The sequence below is a fragment of the Tachypleus tridentatus genome, chromosome 10, assembly GCF_004210375.1.
Source record: "Tachypleus tridentatus isolate NWPU-2018 chromosome 10, ASM421037v1, whole genome shotgun sequence".
NCBI classification, from domain to species: domain Eukaryota; kingdom Metazoa; phylum Arthropoda; class Merostomata; order Xiphosura; family Limulidae; genus Tachypleus; species Tachypleus tridentatus.
The window spans coordinates 43484422-43503808 of NC_134834.1; the positions used below are offsets into that span (position 1 = coordinate 43484422).

General features: G+C 32.4%; 1 protein-coding gene across 4 annotated transcripts in view; it reads right to left on the reverse strand.

Annotated features, from left to right (window-relative positions):
• LOC143229156 (nitric oxide-associated protein 1) overlaps positions 1 to 13921 on the reverse strand; it is a 46248-nt gene extending 32327 nt beyond the window's left edge. For 2 of the 4 annotated variants that reach the window (XM_076461059.1, XM_076461058.1), the window contains exons 1-4: positions 12266 to 13921; positions 8738 to 8866; positions 4754 to 4921; positions 2482 to 2627 (exon numbers count right to left, since the gene is read on the reverse strand). In XM_076461059.1, the coding sequence (XP_076317174.1) occupies positions 2482 to 2627; positions 4754 to 4921; positions 8738 to 8866; positions 12266 to 13868 (2046 nt within the window). In that variant the 5' untranslated portion in view covers positions 13869 to 13921. The remainder of the gene's footprint in view (positions 1 to 2481; positions 2628 to 4753; positions 4922 to 8737; positions 8867 to 12265) is intronic. The other 2 variants (XR_013015699.1, XM_076461056.1) reach the window with 2 other exon arrangements.
• Positions 13922 to 19387: the final 5466 nt, after the last annotated feature.

Below are 19387 nucleotides of genomic sequence, written 5' to 3' on the forward strand. Positions count from 1 at the left end.
AAACACCAAACTAGTTCTAGCAATAACTATCATTTTATCATCATCTGACAGAGCAAAACAGAATTCATGATCTTTTACTAGCCAGTAACTCACATGCCATCTTACAAAATAAACAAACTGGTATAAAAAAATAAATTTTTGCCAAATATAAAAGCTATGTAGAACTGGCTACTGAACTTGAAAAAAAAAGGAACCAAACACAATGGGATGAAAGTGAACATATCACTTGATCCAAAATACCAAAACATGGAGGTTTTATTCTCCATTAAATGTCATCTTCACTAGTAAAACAAATGATAATTTCCAAAAATGTTACTCCATTGTAAAATAGTCAAAAGAATAGTAACATTACCTAAAAGAAAGGCATAACAATAAAAACTAAAATCCTATTCAAACACCAAGTTTTTGATAGACAAAGTGGAGAAGCTAGTGACATCAGGGTGGCTTAGTCTGTTATGTGATCATTTGCTGGATTAAGTGAAACTGTCCACTTTCACCCCCATCTTGTTTGGTTATTTTTCATCAAAGTTCAGTAGCCGACATGACATTGTTTTTTATTTAGCAATATATTTTTTCCTAATACTTGTAGCTATAGTAGGTCATACAAGCTTTTCACCGTAACCATTATCATACAGAAGTAATTTATGACATTTGTGGTCAGTATTTAACATCGTAACAATGATGCCATTTATAAAACCCTTTTTGCATATTATTGAGTTACTTTTTTTTTTTGTAGGAGCCACTGTGTTTAGAATTATCTACTTTGAGAAATAATACAGATGAAACTGTTGCATGTGTAATTTAGATGTTTTTGTTCAAACAGTCAAACTATTTAGCTAGTTTGCTAAGAGTAAACCACTGTAAATATTCCTGTTTAAGATTAGCCACATCCACATGGAAAATAGAAGTTTTGTTGCAAAGTAACAGTTTTAAATGAATGGCATACTTGTAACCAATAGAAACAGCACATTTTTAAAATATCTTTCCTGTAAATTACCTTGTCATTGACTATTATCATTTCTAGCACTTGGCTTTTTTTTTTCTTTTTTTTTTTAATCACCTTACATATATATTAGATTGATAAACAGTTAATTGCATTTAGGATATACCTTAATATTTTAGTTAATTATGTATTATTTGTGTATCAAAATTCATATTCAAAAAGATTAATATCTTTTTTAATTTATTCTATGTCTTGCCTTGCTCAACTAATTTCCATAATATTAGAAAGTGCAACTACCATTTTGTTGGGAGTTAAACAATTTCTGCCACAGTTAACATTATACTGCCCTTGAGCATTCATTATTGTTACGTGTTGACATATATAATCAATGATAAAAAAACGAAATGAAAATAATTAAAAATAAACTTTAATAGAAACTGTAAAGTTGTAAAATTACACATGATCCAAAGAATATATTTTACAATTATTCAATGAAGAGATAAGAGGTATGTATATATTTCCATTTCTTACTTTTTAACATTTCATTGCACTGTGCATTGATTACAGTAGATAGTTAGCGATGTTCTAGAGAAAATAGCAAACAAAATATAAACATTTAGGAAGTTCTAAAAATTATTAAAAGGAAATATAAAAATTATGTTTAAAAAATAGCATTTTTATACTTAATGTGAAAAGTACCTTGAAAATGAACTATTTAGAAACAAAATACAAAAAACTACATTAAATAATGAATTTTTGCTAGAAACAATAGAAAAATTGAAGTATTTCATTTTTTCAAACTACATATTTTTTATGCAAGTTCTTATCAAGTTTTATACATTGGTTTTATTACTGGAAATAAATATAACTAGAATTTTGTAAACTGCTTTGTTTTCCAGCTCATCATATTTCTTTGATTAAAAACAAAATAGAATCAATAAAACAACCCCACAAAGGGAAATGGTTGACAACCCAAAACATACATAATTTTTTTTTTATTTTTTTTGCTTTCAGATTTTATCGCATATATCTGCTTTTAAGAATAACAGACTAGTGTTATGACACAAGTGTTGGCTTAAATGTGGAACTAACAAAAAAAATAAATCACCAACTTAACTTGTTAAAAAATATTTTAAAACCTAATCTACAGTACAATTAAACACAAGGAGAAATACTTGCCGATCACTGATATCATGTGCCAGCCTTTGTCAAAGTTTCTTTTCCTGCACAAGAAGGCTCATAACTACTAATCATAATCTTGTCAGTGGAGGTTGCAAGACATTTAGGATACAAAAATATAAATAAATAATAACTACAGAATAAATTAATGAACCAACTGTTTCAGAGTTCACATGCAACTTCGTCTTTTAGTTACCCATTAGAAGAACAAAATAATGGCTAACATAATAAAGTAACATTTTTAAATTTTGTAATTATAAAATGTATGCAAACTAATTACTGAAGGGCGAGTTTTTCTAACTCATTCTACATTTGTTTTTAATTTTTAAAATAGCTAAAAATGAGTTATGTATACATACTTGATCCTTATAAACTGCTCCAGGGGTGTCATGACAGAATCTTCCCCGAACAAACTCTGGATCATCTGGATTAAAAACAGTCTTAGCTGAAGGTACTTTTGTAAACTGCTGAGAATGTTCCTTTCTAAATGTCATGCCAATATGCCCTTGATATGAAAATCAATAGGGAAACAACATAAATACACTAAAGTCAAATTGAAAAGTACAAGAATCTTACATGTTCAAGGTGTTGTGACCAACAGTGAAATAAAAAATTATTTATGCACACAGATGATAGGATTAATAAAAATTATATGAATGGTTAACATGCATTAAAATAGTGATATTTTTTTTTACACAGTTAAATGAGTTATGACACCATGAGTAACAAGTTTAGCAACCACATATTTGTTTCACAGTGAGTACTTAAAACCTAATGGTGCAATGTCATCCCAGATAAATGTACGACAGGAGTTACATCCTTCAGTTACTTCTGCATTGATTACATCACTATATTCATACACTGAATTAATCAAACAATGAAGAGTTAAAGAAACAAACATTTCAAAGACAGGAGTTTTCATTATTTTTCACAAAACAAGAAAAACTTGCATGCAGACCTTATGGGAGATAGCAATAGGATCTGAAATCATATACCAAGCAAATCTAGTGTAAAGTCCTCATTTGGAAGTTTAAGGGGACAGAATGGCCTAGACTATTCAGTAGGTCCCTTATTATCCTTACATTGTATGTTTATAGCTTGTAAAGCCACTGTGATAAAACTAAACATTTCTTAAGATAACATTAAAAAATTTGAAGTTAATGAAAATTCACAATCCAAACATTCATGAGCTTTCTGCAACACTTTGAAACTGAGGCTGTTTCCATGAGGAATAGAGCCTAAATGTGCTTAAACAATGTTTTAAGAAATCAATGCCTACAGAGAGTGGAATGTCTGTGGAAAGTTTATCAATGCATATGGACTAATAGTGACAACGTTATCATTCAGAGAGGCTACTTAAAAAGGAAACTGCAGTATTTTGGGTTATCAGATGAACTTGGGTATCCAAATGAACACAACCAATAATTTAAAGTTCTAAGTACCTGGGGCCTAGAACATTACTGGCCGACTCTCACTATACAATTTTTTTTTTTTTTAATTTAGGAATGTGATTATCAAGTTAGCTTACATCACATCTATATAGCATTCATCACAGAATATGGTCCAGAGAAATCATTGTTTTTCACTGATGAAAATGTTATCATATTATAATAAGTTTTATGAATATGAAATAATACTCTGATGATGCACGCCTCCTAAATAATCATTTCTTACACTTTGCTTCCACATGTACATGTAACACCAGTTTGTGTGTAAATGCAAATGATGGTAAGAGTTTTTATCTAATTTATAGAAATTTATCTTATTTTAAATTTCGAACAGAACACTAGATGTAAATTTATTATGTACATGTTTTATTTCTGAGTTTATAGTTTGTAATGCAAGCTACAGAATATTTGTTATTTTAAAAAAATATATTTTATCCAGACAATTATATACAAGTCAGAACGTATTTAGTTCAAAAATTTGCTGTTTTGCTGTACAGTTTTTTGATGCTGTTTGATACAATAACATGTTGATATATATGTATATGTATAAATGAAAGTACTTAAAATCAGTTCAAAGAACTAATACAGCTGTGAATTTTTAACTTTAGTTAAACATTCAAACATGTCAATACAACATTCATTCTTCAAAAACACAGATTTTAGTACATTTCTGTACTTTAACATATTATGTTACCAAAACAAATCAGTTTTACTATACAAAATGTAGAAACTCACCAACTAATTTTCAATACATAAGAGGCTTCTTTATGCAAGCCCACAACAATCATAATGATAATAAAAATGTAATAAAACACTAAAATTTCTCAGACACAGAACTATATTAAAATAGTCAATAATCAATTGCCAGAAATTTTATGAATAGTAAACTATTAAAAACATTTTTTTTTTAATAAAGAAATTACATGTAATTTAAATCACTAAAACTAACTATATAGTATGATACATGGAGAACAAATTTAATACTATTAAATAAGAACAATGTAAAAAGAATATTTTTAGTTTTTCTATATGTATATATTTGTTTTTCCTTATTTTTCACCTTATCTTACAAACAAAGTGTATCCTCTTAAAGTTGTGGTACTTTAGAAATATGAAATCTAAAGTGCATTTGCATACAATATAACAACATTAATGCACAATCTTTAGTTGAAATATTTATTACCCAAAAGTGTTGCATGTTTTGGGTTTCGAGTCACCTGATAGAGAGATTTCTGTAACTTAGCTTCTTCTGAAGCTTTTCTCTTATCTTCCTTTAGCCTCATTGTTCTATAATACAGCCTCCAACCATTTGGTCTCAAGATTGGGAACTTCAGCAAATTTAGAGTAGTTCCTAGTTAGAAATATTCACACAAAATCAATTAATGAACATATTCTAAGTGTTCTAAATATTACAAAGCAGATTTCTAGCAAATTAAAGAGTGAACAACGTTTCGACCTTCTTCAGCATTACATCCACCACTATACTAGTACAGATATGTAGATGACATGATTGCAGGATTCACATCTACAAAACACACACTTAATTTTTTCAATCACATTAACACTATACATCCCAACATCAACTTCACATGTGAACAAGAAGAAAGCAATCAAATATCATTTCTTAACCTCAAAATTACAAGAACTGATACACAATTTAGAACAGAAATCCACCGAAAAATCACCCATACTAGACTATACATTCCTTGGGACTCAGCACAAGAAACAAAACAAAAACTCAACATACTAAGAAACCAAATAAACACAGCCATAAAACTATGCTCACCAGATAAAATTAACGATAAATTAGAAGCCTTACTTATACAACTTAAGCCCAAAATAAACCAATACAAAGGAACACCTTTATATCTATATTAAAATATAATATAATATATAATATTAAAAAATAAATAATATAAAATTGTATATTCAAACATTTAAGCCCGCCCTCTACATTCCGACACTCATTACACAACCCCTTTCAAACATGTGGAAAGCTTCCGGTCAGTTAACTCTCTCTCTTTCTTCGTGAACCTGACGATGACTGAAGAAGGTCGAAACATTGTTCACTCCTCTACGTAAAATATTTTCTCAACCCAGATGAGCCGTTTTTACATATATATTCCTTCATCATCATGTTTTGTTTTTCTGTAAGCATTGTTTTTAAATTGTCCTTTTTTACAAAATTCCTGTATAATGTTTTTCAAACAATCACAAGCAATCATGTTTCACATGTAAATTTATCCACAGAAGGCTATATCACACAGAAGTAATGTTCTAAACAGATATCACAGGAGACCATACAAGATACTTCATAGCCAACTTCAAGTTATATAAAAAGTAACTCACATAATTTACTCCTTTACAGACTAATAAGGTCATTAGATGCTATCATGTGAGAATACAATAAACCTTAGAGTTTTATACTTCATACCTTTTCTTAAATGACAGTTTTTCTGTGGTTAGGAATAATGAATAAAAGAGTAAACATATCAAATGTCTACAATATGCAGAGATTCTACAATAAATTGGTCAAAACATTTTGCAGCACCTCATAACCACCATATAACCATGGTGGTATACATACTATAACTCTGAAAGTATTTATTGTATCTTCATGAAATCAGGCAAACTTTCAAAAGAATTTAAAAGTCTTTCATAATCACAAAATCAAAATCTTTAAGTATTTTTCTAAAAAACTTGCTGTTTAATTATATGGTGTCAGAGTGTTTACTGTTCCAAGTGCAAAGTTCCAAGTGTACAGAAAATAATGTGATATAATAAACCATTTGATAGCTCAAAACCTTGCCTTTATATTGATTATAAATAACACAATATTAACTCTACATGAAAAGTACAGACAAATCCTGAAAGAGAGGATGTAATAGGTGAACAAGGCAAGAAGGGTCTGACTTTCTATTTAATAGCTATGTAACCATACAAGATTAAAGGTTAAGAAAATTATACTTTGCCATAATTGCCATAACTGACAATTAACAGTTAAGTTAAGTAAAGTACGAGTAATTTACCTTTCATTTATTTATCGTCCTCCATAAAAGCAAAAAAGTTGAGAAAAGGGGGTTGCTTAGAGAAAAAACATCACATTTCACACACTAGAGAAAAATTCATGTTTTTTTTTAATATTGTCTTAGAAAAGTAAGAACTTAAATAACATTAAATTTTGATTTAATGACTATGCTTTGATGCCTATTTATATATATTGATTATAAAGTAGTTTAAGTTTTGAATGTAACTCTGCAAAAGGTTGTAACATGTACACTCTAACCAACCTGATGCAAAAAAGTTAAGATTGATTACAGGATCTACTTTAGCCTCCCCTACCAAGGTCACATAAAAACTTACATGCCTTAGCATCATCAAACAAAATCCTTCAATAAAACCTTACAGTGTAAAGACCATGCATTCCTACATTGTGTCACTGTCCCCCTTTTTTTTTTTTTAACTGGAACATCCCAGCTCCACAAAGACCCTGTAGACACCAACCATGCAAGGGACTACCTAAAATGCACTTCAAGAAACAGTCATGGGTAGAGAAGTGCTATACAGCCATCACTTATAACTGATAACCACCAATCTCAGTCACCCCTATGTGGAATAAAGATCTAGAACCACTAAGACTGGTGGAAATAAGCATAGACATAAAATGCTTTCTAGTATCAGATTCAAGGCCATGGAGAATAGTCACATATCAAAATAGCCAAAGGATTTTCCTACATCATATACAGCAAGAAAGTTGGTTAGTCATTCCTTAACTCATAGAACAATAATATTCTGCATAAGGCTTGTGAAACATCCAAGCTCCTAGTATGTTCACATACAAGTGTAGCTGGAAGCCATAAAGCAAGTTTCCTCTTGATTAATAAAAGCAAAGTACTGTAAATATAGTGCTGTCAGCATAATATTTGCAATTTAAATTACAGGTAGTATTACATAAAATTGAGTAGTTGGTTCCCAGATGTATAGCATAAAGCACAGAGTTGGACAGTAGAATCATCACTTGGAAGTATGTGCCAATCCATACAGGTATAAAGCTAAGTGAAGAAGCTGACAAACCTACAAGAGTAGCCTGTATTTCAAATTCAGCACAACTTCACTAACAAGATGTTGACCTCTGTTGTACTAGGAAGGCAAAACCAGCAAATATTCAAGGTCCCAGTTACTATTAGTCTCATTTCCTCTTAATGTTAAACTAAGCTCCATATAGTATAGCTAGAAAAAGCAGAGAATGGAGAACAATCAGATAGTTTACAGAAAGGATGCCACTTGTGTCATTAGCAAATAAACTACTTTCCACCTCTTACAATATGTATGTATGTATGTATGTATGTATGTATGTATGTATGTATGTATAATGGTCAGTACACACACAAACACACATAAACCCAGCAAGAATTTACAACAGTATAAAATCTATCTACATTAAACTATTCAATAAAGCAACAGGATTCAAACTTCCTAAGAGAAATGGTAAATTCAGATAATGCAATAACACAATTTAATATCATTTGTTTAAGTGTAAATTTGCAAACTAATGTTTTTTTAAAAATTTATTTTTACAAACTTTCTTGTTTAAAAATTCAAAAAATTGCACAGAGAATTAATCAGAACATACTTTAAATTTATCCAGCTTTCAAAAACACACTCTCCTCTCATTGTTTTCCACAGTTTTACAGTAAACAAAATAGATATATGCAGGTTTGATGTATATGAAAAAAGGAATTGATCATATGTTTGTGCCATGTCTGACAGAGTAGGGGGACAGATTAAAACATATTTTTAAGTAAGTGGGCCTTGTTTCTTTGTTTTGAATTTCTCGCAAAGCTACACAAGAGCTATTTACGCTAGCCATCCCTAATTTAACAGTAAAACTAGAGGGAAGGCAGCTAGTCATCACCACCCACCACCAATTCTTGGGCTACTCTTTTACTAAAGAATAGTGGGATTGACTGTTACATTATAAATGCCCCCACAACTGAAAGGGCAAGCATGTTTGGTGCAACAGGGATTCAAACCCATGATCCTCAGATTACGAGTCAAACACCTTAACCCACCTGGCATTGCCGGGCCAAGTGTGACTTAATCCCAAAAATGTTCAGAACTCTCGATTTGAATAATGAATATTATTAAACACCTTAGAAGCACTAACCTGGCCAAACAGATGTTGTGGCTCGCTGGACTAAATCAACTGCTCTGGTTTTGCAGTAATCAGACTGTAGGAGTGCATTGAATATAGTTGACTTTCCCACATTGGTACAACCCACTAAATACACATCACCTATGAAAAAAAAAATGATTTAAAATAGGAAAGGCAAACAGGAACATAAAATATTATACATTTAATAATTACAAAATCACATTGCATCTATAATAACACATCAGTTTCATATTTAATTAAAAGATAGCATTGCTTCAATAACATAATATACTGTAGAGACAATAAAGGATCATTTGGTCCAGTAAACCTATCCTTGAACTCCACCACTGAGAAAACTGAAGAATTAACAAACTCTTAAGACTTCAATATATTATCAGTTCCTCTCAAACTTCTATAAAGTGTTATCTTCCACTACTAACAAAGGCAACTCATTCTACAAATTAATTATCCTGTAAAATAAAATTATCTTACTGGAGCCTAATCCATCTTTTCCAAATCTTTAAATTTGTGCCCTTTCATCCTTTTATTTTCAGAACATTGCAAATAAATCGGAAGCCTTTATCCTATCAATTCAACACACAATTTTGTAAAACATTCAATAATACCACCTCTTACACCTATTTTATCAAAAGAAAGCAAGTTAATACATCTTAACTCAGGCCTTGACAAATCTCAAGCACTAAGTCACCATGGTGACCAAAAATTTCATTTTCATGCCTAATATTTTCTACAATTTTACTCATATGAAAGGCACTGGAAAATACAGTTGAGCCTTGATATTATGGGCACCCTTCTGACCATGTCCAAATGCCTTCTATAGTAAGGTGCCCTTAATATAAAAAATAAACAATGCAAGGCTGGATTCCATATTGACCTTATGAAGTTTCTGAGTTTTAAGCCCTCCCCCCCCCCCATCATGTTTGGTGTATGCATTTAAAGCCATGTTTGCTAAATGTAGGTTAGTAGTTTTTTGCATTTACTATTAAAACATCAAATAATTGGAACAAAAAATAGGTGTGTTTTTATTCATTTCTATTCCACAGGTATGAAAATACACATAAAAGTTACCATGCATTTGTAAAAATCAAATCAATGTCAAAATCACAAGATTAGGAGGCCACAAAAAATAAATTAGCTGTACCTTTTTTTCTTTATTACTCTTCACAAAGTACTTCTCTTCAGAGTTTGAACTGCTAAACATTTCACTTACTTTGTGTGTTTATTTTACTGTCAATGACTGAAGTAAAAAATCTGATTAAAATAAAACAATAAATCACCATTTGTGTCATTAAACTAATGCATGATTACGAGAAAATCCACTTGTAGAGAAAAATATATATGTAAAAATGGCTGGTATGGGTAGAGAAAGCTCTGTGTAGAGGAGCAAAGGTCAAAATGTTGTTTGCTCCTCTACACAGAGCTTTCTCTTCCTATACCAGCCATTTTTACATATACATGTCATTAAACTGTTTAAATGACATCATGATACAATATTCTCAAGAGTAAAGCACACACTCTGAGAACATGATTTGAAATTTATCAGCTTATGTATCTTAAGAGAGTATTTACAATGATATTTCCCCAGAGTCATAAGATTACACTTTGAACCTGGGGAAACATTACAATACCTGATTCAAAGCTAATCCAACAAACATTGTAAATATTGGTCGTGATTTTGGGATTTAATGGTACTATCATACAAGCATTCAAAAATATTTGTGCACAGTTATAAACTCCTATTTCCGTTTTATCAAACTTATTCATCAACCAATAAATACTCTTTATTTACTAATGTTTCAATTTTATATATTTAAATTCAACATGAAAGAATAAATAAGAAATATTTTGAAAAACAAAGATTTTGAATACTGTGTTATGAGTAATAAAGTTATTAAATGTAATTTTGAAAATAACTTTCTGTCAGGTCATGATATACACAGTTTAATCTTTCCACTGCAAAAAGCTTAACTGCTCACTTTATCAAGTGTCCAGACAGAGAACAAGACTAAAGAAACTGCCTTTAATCTATAATACTGAGGTCCCTATTATTACAATATTTATTTTGGTTACAAATAATAGCAAAAACAGAATGACTGAAAAAATCTGCTCTAATGGCACTGTGCCCATTAATAGAGGTTTTACTGTACTCAAATGACACAAACTGAAAAGTTCCTGTTATGGTAAAAAACTTAGATAAATATTAATGTAGAAATGAAAGGCTGCATAATTATTTATGTTATGAATCAAAAACATAATTAATGTACACTGTCATGTCAAATTAAAAAAATTAATTCTTTTAGTCTCAAATGCACTGATTTAAAACTAATTAAACTTATTATAATAATTGTTAGTATTCTCTAGTAAAGATGTTGCAGTGAAAGGTTAATTACCTTTAATATGAATGGCATAATTATCTGTATTATGTCTATCAATACTGTAAATTTTGTATCTTCAGAAATCATCTCAATTTCATTCTCCAATGGCTGAAAGAATTACCATGATTTATAGCAACAGGAATTAAACCTACAATGAATTAACCACCATAATAACAAAGCCCAAAGATGAATAAACTATTAATTGGGTTATTGAAATAATTGGGAACACTAACTTTTATTAGATGATAGTTTTAGAAAATCATGACCCTAACCAATTAAACTAAAAAATCTTTAATTAATTCTATATTATAATGAGAAATCATAATGGCAATATTTCTATCCATGAACAGTTAAAATAATCAGAAACACTAACTTCAATTACTGGGCTATTTTTGTGACATTAATTGATTATTTTAAATGTCAATAATCAATCAGTACAACATGTTCATACTTAATTATATTAATCACACAGTTATCACTGCACTGCTAACATAATTTCATTATGTACTTATAGACCCAGTAGCTACAAGTGAAACAGGTAATTATTTCTATACCACTCATTACTCAGACCTCATTTGGAATACTCCATTTGGCTTTGATATCCTTATGTGAAGAAAGAATATTAACTCAAGGAAAGGAGAATTCTGAGGAGGACTACTAGGAAGTGTCCAGGGATAAATGGGTTATCTTATAAAGATAGGTTACATTTTCTTAACCTGTTTTACACTGGTAAGGGTTCATACAAGAACTACAAAAATGACTTGAAAAGTAAAGATTTATTATATTTTATTCAAAAAAGAAGGGTAAGTGATGATGCTATCAAGTTTACAAGAGTATCTTGGGGATTAATGAGAGCCCCTAATTTCATGCTGTATCCTAAAACCAAGAGGAAGAATGTTCCAATTTTATAATGCGGGTTAGACTACAGGCAACATTTTTTTCTAAAAGGATGGCTTATGTACTGAGTTAGCAATAACAACTCTATAGGCCTGCATCTGACAAGAATTTAAGAGGAAAATCAATAAATCCCAAAAATTAGTGGATTAGTTTACAATTTTCATTTTTTCCTCTGGTATGAATGAGCAATAATCTCTCAAAGAAACAAATAATCCCTTGTTGTCTGTATGTTAACCAAAATTCATACCTTTATAGCTCCATACATTTTGCAGTTTTGTGATAAACTCTTCAATACCATAACCTGTTCTGGCACTTATGAGACATACATGCTTTATATTTTTTCCTCTGTCAACACCAGTCCTTTTTAGAGTTTCTTGTAGAACTCTTTTAACTCTATCTAAGTATCCACTATCATCACAAGGTAGCAAATCTACTTTATTTCCAACAACAAACACTGGTCTTTTAGGCCCAAGAATATCAATAATCCCTGGCCATATACTACATGGAAAATCAGTTAAATCAACTATCAAAACCACAAGTGCAATTTTGTTTTTTATTTCTGACATAATATGTGGATACTCATCTGGGTTCACAGAAACATTCAGTACAACATTGAAATGTTGAAGATACAAACATCTTTGACAAAGTTCAGCTCTCAGTTGAATTTCTGAATACTTGTTAAATTTTTCAACAGGCATATATCCAGGAATACCAATATCTTTACAATGCATTAAAGCACCACAACCACCACATGGTACATTGCTTATTGGAAAAGATGGATCTGGTGTACCATAATCACTCTTCAAAATTTCTTCATGAATAGCAGGAGTATCTCTAATAACTGAAGGGTTTTTAGAATTTTCATTTTGGCACATATTGTTCAATAAATGTGAAATATGAGTATTTTTAAACTCTAAATCTTTAGGATTTCCTTGGTGTCTTGAATTAGAGTTATTTTCAGTGAAGTGGTCTTTATTCTTAACAACACTGGCATCTATTACAGAGGTTTCACCTCTGTTTGCAAAAGGATACTGAATTATACATTCTTCACTTTCTACATGCCTATGTCTGTCTTTAGTAGCACAAACTTGACTTTTGACAAGGTCTGAATATTTTGATAAATATTTTGAGTAATCAGGAGTTTTCATCATAAGTTTTATCATTATTGGCAAATTATTTTCAATCTGTCCCTCTAAATTGTCTTGAATAGATTCTTTACACTGCACTTTTTTTTTCAGCATCTTTAATTTATATCTTTGGTAACGAATCCGAGATCTTCTTCCATCGCCTAATAATGAAACTGGTGATTCAGCCAATACTGAGCTAGAAATAAATATCTTCTCACCCTTCGTTCTTTTAACTTTATGAACATCTTTTCTATCAAAGTTTTCGTTTTCGAATAACAGATGAAACTCTCTACTCATATTCTTCACCTCCTCTAATACATAATTAACATTTTCCTTTAATTTAAGTTCACGTTCATTGAACCCATCACACTTGTTCTCTTTTGACAATAACTTAGACATTTTTTTATTTTTTCGAGCAGTCACACTCCGATCAATTCGACCAGAACACCCACTAACACTACTGCTATTATTACTAGCAATAGGAGTAACATTAACATTCCCATTATTAGGGGAACTGGAAGGCCATACCTTAGTCGCTCGCAGAGTTCGAACTGCCATGCCTAACACGTTTTTTTTAAACTGAATATTCTTCCTTGAATTTAAGGCAACCTTAAGACCTTGGAAACAAACAATAACATTCATTTTAGATGATTGAAACATATTATTATTAAGCTTAACACAACTTCTACAATCACAGCAAAAAAATACAATGGTTCTAATCATTTATCTAACAGTTGCCAATTTAGTGATTTTGGAGGCCTCCTGGCGATAAAACTTTTCAAACCCAATAACAACAAATCCAACTAATTTTTTTCTCTGTCGTTGTATTTGGCAGCTGTAAGTGCGAAATTCAGTTCAATCATAATTTTCAGTAAATGTTGATTTCTTTTTTCTAACTTTACTCATTTTATTTCCTTTTTCACAACAAAACATGTTTAGTAAGCATTTACGTATCTATATAAATGTAATATTAATGTGTGTTGTCTATTTGTATATCCATGTTACTACTTTGTAGGGTGTGAATGGATTTTCAGCAAAATGTGGTATATAGTTTCATTCGGTTCATGGAAAAGGGAGAGGGGGAATACAACTTTAAGTATAGGAGGCACGTACAAATTTTTAGTTTTTGTTTTGCTGTTTTATAGGCGTTTTCTTACCATCATTTTATCCCCTGCAGATTGATATTAAACAAATATGGTGTGGAAGTTATTTGATCAACGGGGAGAGACATACAAATTTTACGGTTTTTACCACCTACTCTCGCTCCCTGCTAATGGATAGTCACCAAATACTGCATGAAGGTTTGTTCTGTCCATACGAGAATAACTGCAAATTGGTTGCTTCACATTTTGTGTTTTTTTTTACAATTACATTTAAGGGAAGCAACTTTTCATGTCCAAATGTAACCTATCATTCATTAAGAATTTACATAACTTCCATCCAGCATCGTGTACAGAAATAGTTATTTCTATAAAACATCAACGTGATAATGCCACAAAAAATTCATATACTCCTTTCGTAAATTTGTCTCAGCAGTAAGTGTCTTATTCGATACTTGAGTGACACTCACAGAAGTAAAATTTTGATGACACTTTACGAGTTCTGTAATGGCTATGAACTAGTTCCAAAGGATGGATACGTTTGCTATATTAAAGCTCAGCACTTTTCACCATCTAAAAATCAACCTAGGTTGGAAAAATAATTGAAAAGACTGTTCTAATGTACATTGGTTCTTTGGGTAATATGAGCAACGAGTTTCCAACAAGAGAGAGAACAGATACTGTGATAATAATTTAAGCACACAAGTATGAATGTATTGGGTACTTCAGCTAGTTATTTTATATTATATTAACAACCTAATTTTTATATTATTTATTAAATTTGTTACTCCCAAGCTTAGCTGAAGATTGAATAATTAGGATATAGGCGTAACGCGGTAACGTATGTAAAAACATTACTTAATATTTGTGTGTGCTCAGCTGGCCCGGCATGGCCAGGTGGTTGAGGCATTCGAATTGTAATTCGAGAGTCACAGATTCGAATCCCCGTCACACCAAACATACTCGCCCTTTCAATCGTGGGGCGTTATAATGTAACGGTCAATCCCACTATTCGTCGATAAAAGAATAGTCCAAGAGTTGGCTGTGGATGGTGATGACTAGCTGCCTTCCCTCTAGTCTTACACTGCTAAATTAGGGACGGCTAGTGCAGATAGTCCTCGAATAGCTTTGCGCGGAATTGAAAAGAAACAAAGTGTACTCAGTTAATAAAATTGCAAAAGCAAACGAAAAGTAAAACTATTTTTAAAGTACTGCATGTAAAAAAATGTCCTTAAAACAGTGAAGATGTTGATTGCAAGAAAAAATAAACTGTAAAACTGCTTAAAAATTTGCATTAACAATTTCATAACCAAGTAAATTTCACATACACTGCATCGAAATACATAAAAAACAAGAAGCAAAGAAAATAAAAAGTATATAATATAGCATATATCCAAAACAACTGAGGTACAGAAAGCAATTTGGCCCCTCTCTCTTTTTTTCTTTTTTATTGTTTTCTTTTGCACAAAAATTTATGTATTATTAAAGACGAAAAACCAGGCGAATTGAGAAACACCATGGACAAGGTGCAGCAAAGATAATAAAGTACTTCTGTTTTATTTTATTTTTGTTTGTTTCTCGTTAATTTTGATGTATTTCATAGCAGTTCTTGTAAAGTCTATTTGTTTGTGAATCCAGTAATATATATATTTTACAGAGCTTCAATTTGTCTATTATCTCCTGCCAGGGGCGTAGATCCTGGGGGGATGGGGAATACATCCCCCTTCATTTTAGGTGGGGAGTATGGTGCATACAATCATCCCCCCCTACAGTTTGGTCTGTTGAATTGTTTTATTGCATCACAGGCCTACAAATTGTGTGTTTGTTCTTGTGATTCTCGTGTTCTTACCAATCGCATTACATAATGTAGGCTTTTTCAGTAGCCGAAATGTACATCTTTATATATGCGTGCTTCTAAGCTTTTCGATTTAAGCGATAGTTGGAAAGTATCAGTCAGTAGGCCTAAGTATACATGCAAGGCTTGCAGGCACTATCACATAATCTACCTACGTCTTGTACGTAGTGTAAAATTAAGTAAAATTATCATCACAACAGATTGAACAGTGCATGAAATTCGAAAATATTACTCCCAAGCGTAAACTCCTGTGATCTGGATCTGGCAGGCCATTTGTAGCTTATAGCTGTATCAATCTTATGTGTATATTGTGCGGTTTTTCCTACACCATTTGTTATTATGCATGTCTAGTCTGTTTTATTGTCGAACGCCATACTCTCCTAAGCTGCCGAATCTGCTGACCATAGTATACGTTTAGTGTACAGTTAACGACAAGTTCGGGCCTGTGTTTGTGGCCCTCATTAATCCATGAAATTTCAGATTATCACCGCCCTCTAATAAAGTGCTGGTGCTTTATGGTAAAAGAACAATATATTCTCTTATCATAGATAGTAAAAATATTGTATTTTCTTGTATAATTAGAACATAAAAGGAGCGATTTCAACACCTAAACAAAAACTAGCAATACAATTCGAGTAGAGGCTTCAGGCGTTTTTATATAATAGACGTGCTTGTAGACATTATATCACAACGTATTTGCTTTTTGATGAGCTTTAACAGGAAAATAATATATTTGTGATTGTTTACGTATTTTTTGAGAAACTTGCAATTACTTGCGTTGTAACTAGCACACATTATTGTACCAGCGATGCCCAGGCGGTCAGTCGGCTCGGTAGTCACTGTGAGGTTTGTGCGTTCGACTTAAATACATTGTACAGTTCAGTCCAATTTGCATTATGTTCTATCTTCGTTCGTTGTACGTTAGAGTTTTTCAATAAAGACTGTATTTTAGCCTGTTGAGTCATCTGGAAAACAGATTCAAATTATGACAAGCAAGCATCTGAAACTTTCCGATATTAGACAGTTCTGCAAGCCAGTTACTAGTACTACAAGTGACAATGCAAATGCAGATAATCCAACAACCTCTAGCAAAGGAATAGAAACTTGCAATACAGAGGAAATACCATGTTCATTAGAGGACGAGTCTGAAAATGCTTGTGCAACTATTGCACATCATGAACCACCAGATAGTTGTGAAACAAGTTTGTGCACTAATGAAAAATCTCACACTACACAGATACAGTGTGGAAAGCCATATCATCCAAATGCACAACTAATACCACGACAGAAAGCAAAATCTCAAAATATCAACTACCAGAGCAAGTGGTTTGAGAAGTTCCCATGGTGCACTTCGACAGTCAGACTCTAAAATTCATATGCTTTCATTGTGCCAAAGCGGAAAATAGAGGCCTTTTTGCAGAGAAATTGGAGAGTCCAGTGGAGTATACCTTCATATCCACCGGTTTGTTTGCAACTGGAAAAAGGCAAAACAGAAATTCAACGAACGCCAATTCTCCTCTCAGCACAGATTCGCTATATCTCCAGAAGGTTCACTTGATGTAACTGCTGTGACTGTCCAGCTACATGACGGAAAAAAGAAGCAGCAGGAAAATGCAGAAGAAGTCTAACCAAAATATTCAGAAGTTTACGTTTCTTACTGTGTCAAGGTCTAGCATTACGTGGAAATATTGATACGGAGGAGAACTTCCTGCAGTTAATGAAGCTCCTGGGAGATGAAGATCCTGAGTTGACGGCCTACTTGTCAAAGAAAACCACATTCACATCACCCCAGGCTCAGAATAAAATAATGGAGATGTTCAGCCATCAAATACTGAGGAACATAGCACACGAAGTGCAGCAAAGTAAAATATTTGCATTAATGGTTGATGGCACTCAAGATGTTACAGGTGCCGAACAGGAAGCAATATGTGTACGATACGTAGATGAGAACCTTGACGTCCATGAGACATTTCTTGGTTTGTACAGAGTTTCCAATACAACTGGTGAAACAATATCCTCGACTATACTTGATGTACTGACTAAACTCAATTTACCACTGTAAGGATTAAGAACACAAACTTATGATGGAGTCGCTAACATGAGTGGTGCGTACTGAGGATGCCAGGCAAAATTAAAAGAGAAGCAACCGTCAGCTTTGTTTTTTCACTGCAGAGCACACAAGGCTAATTTAATAAAGCAGTTGAAGCTTGTGAATGTGTTCGAGATTCTATCCAGTGGGTACATGAACTTGGTGTCTTGCTTCAGAGGTCAGGCAAATACAAGACAATATTTGAAAATATTGTATCGTCAGACAGCCACAATGGTCCAGTTAAATACATCCGCCTACTGTATCTAACACGCTGGTTATGCCGCTTATCTGCAATTACATGTGCCAATGATCACTACAGAGACATTGTTGATTCTTTGTCTGAATTAGCAAATGAAAATATTTCTCTACAAGTGGGTTTTCTCGACATCAAAGGAAAGACAGTTTTAGGATTGTTGATGGCTCAGCGCCCATTAGCTGCATTAGAGGAACAAAACCGTGCATTACAAGCAAAATCAGCGACAGTATCTGGCATGATTGAAGTATCTGCAATGACAGTTGAGCAGTTGCAAGTATTGCGAACAGAGGAAAATTTCAACAAGATATTTGATGAAATTGAGAAAAAGGTAACTTCCTAGATCTGGTGCCTAATGAACTACCACGCATTTGCCGACCCCCTAGAAGGATCACAGGTGTTGACTCAGCACACTATTCTGCAACAGCTAGAAATTACTACAGAAGCCAATATTTTGAATTTGTTGACACAGTCATAGAACATCTGATCACTAGATTCAATGTAGGCAACAATGACTTGAGGCAATATCTGGCACTTAAGAACATGATCACATCTGGCAAGACTGACAACTCGGTTATAGACTTCAATACAAAAATCTCTGCACAACAGCTCAAGTTTCAGTTGCCCATGTTCAAAGGAACAACAAAAGCAGTATCTCTGAAAGGTGCGAAGGATGCTTACTGTAAAATGCATGAAACAAGCCAGCAGATGTTTAGTGAAGTGTTTCTTCTCATGAAAATTTTGCTTGTATGTCCAGTATCCAGCTGTGAATGTGAACGCAGCTTTTCTGTATTAAGACGGTTGAAGACGTGGTTCAGGTCAACTATGTCTCAGTGCTGCCTCAACCATGTGGCAGTTTGTCACACCCACGAAGGTGAGGTCAACAAGATAAATATAGAAGAGCTTGTGAAAGAATTCATTAACAGATCATCACAAAGAAGGTCT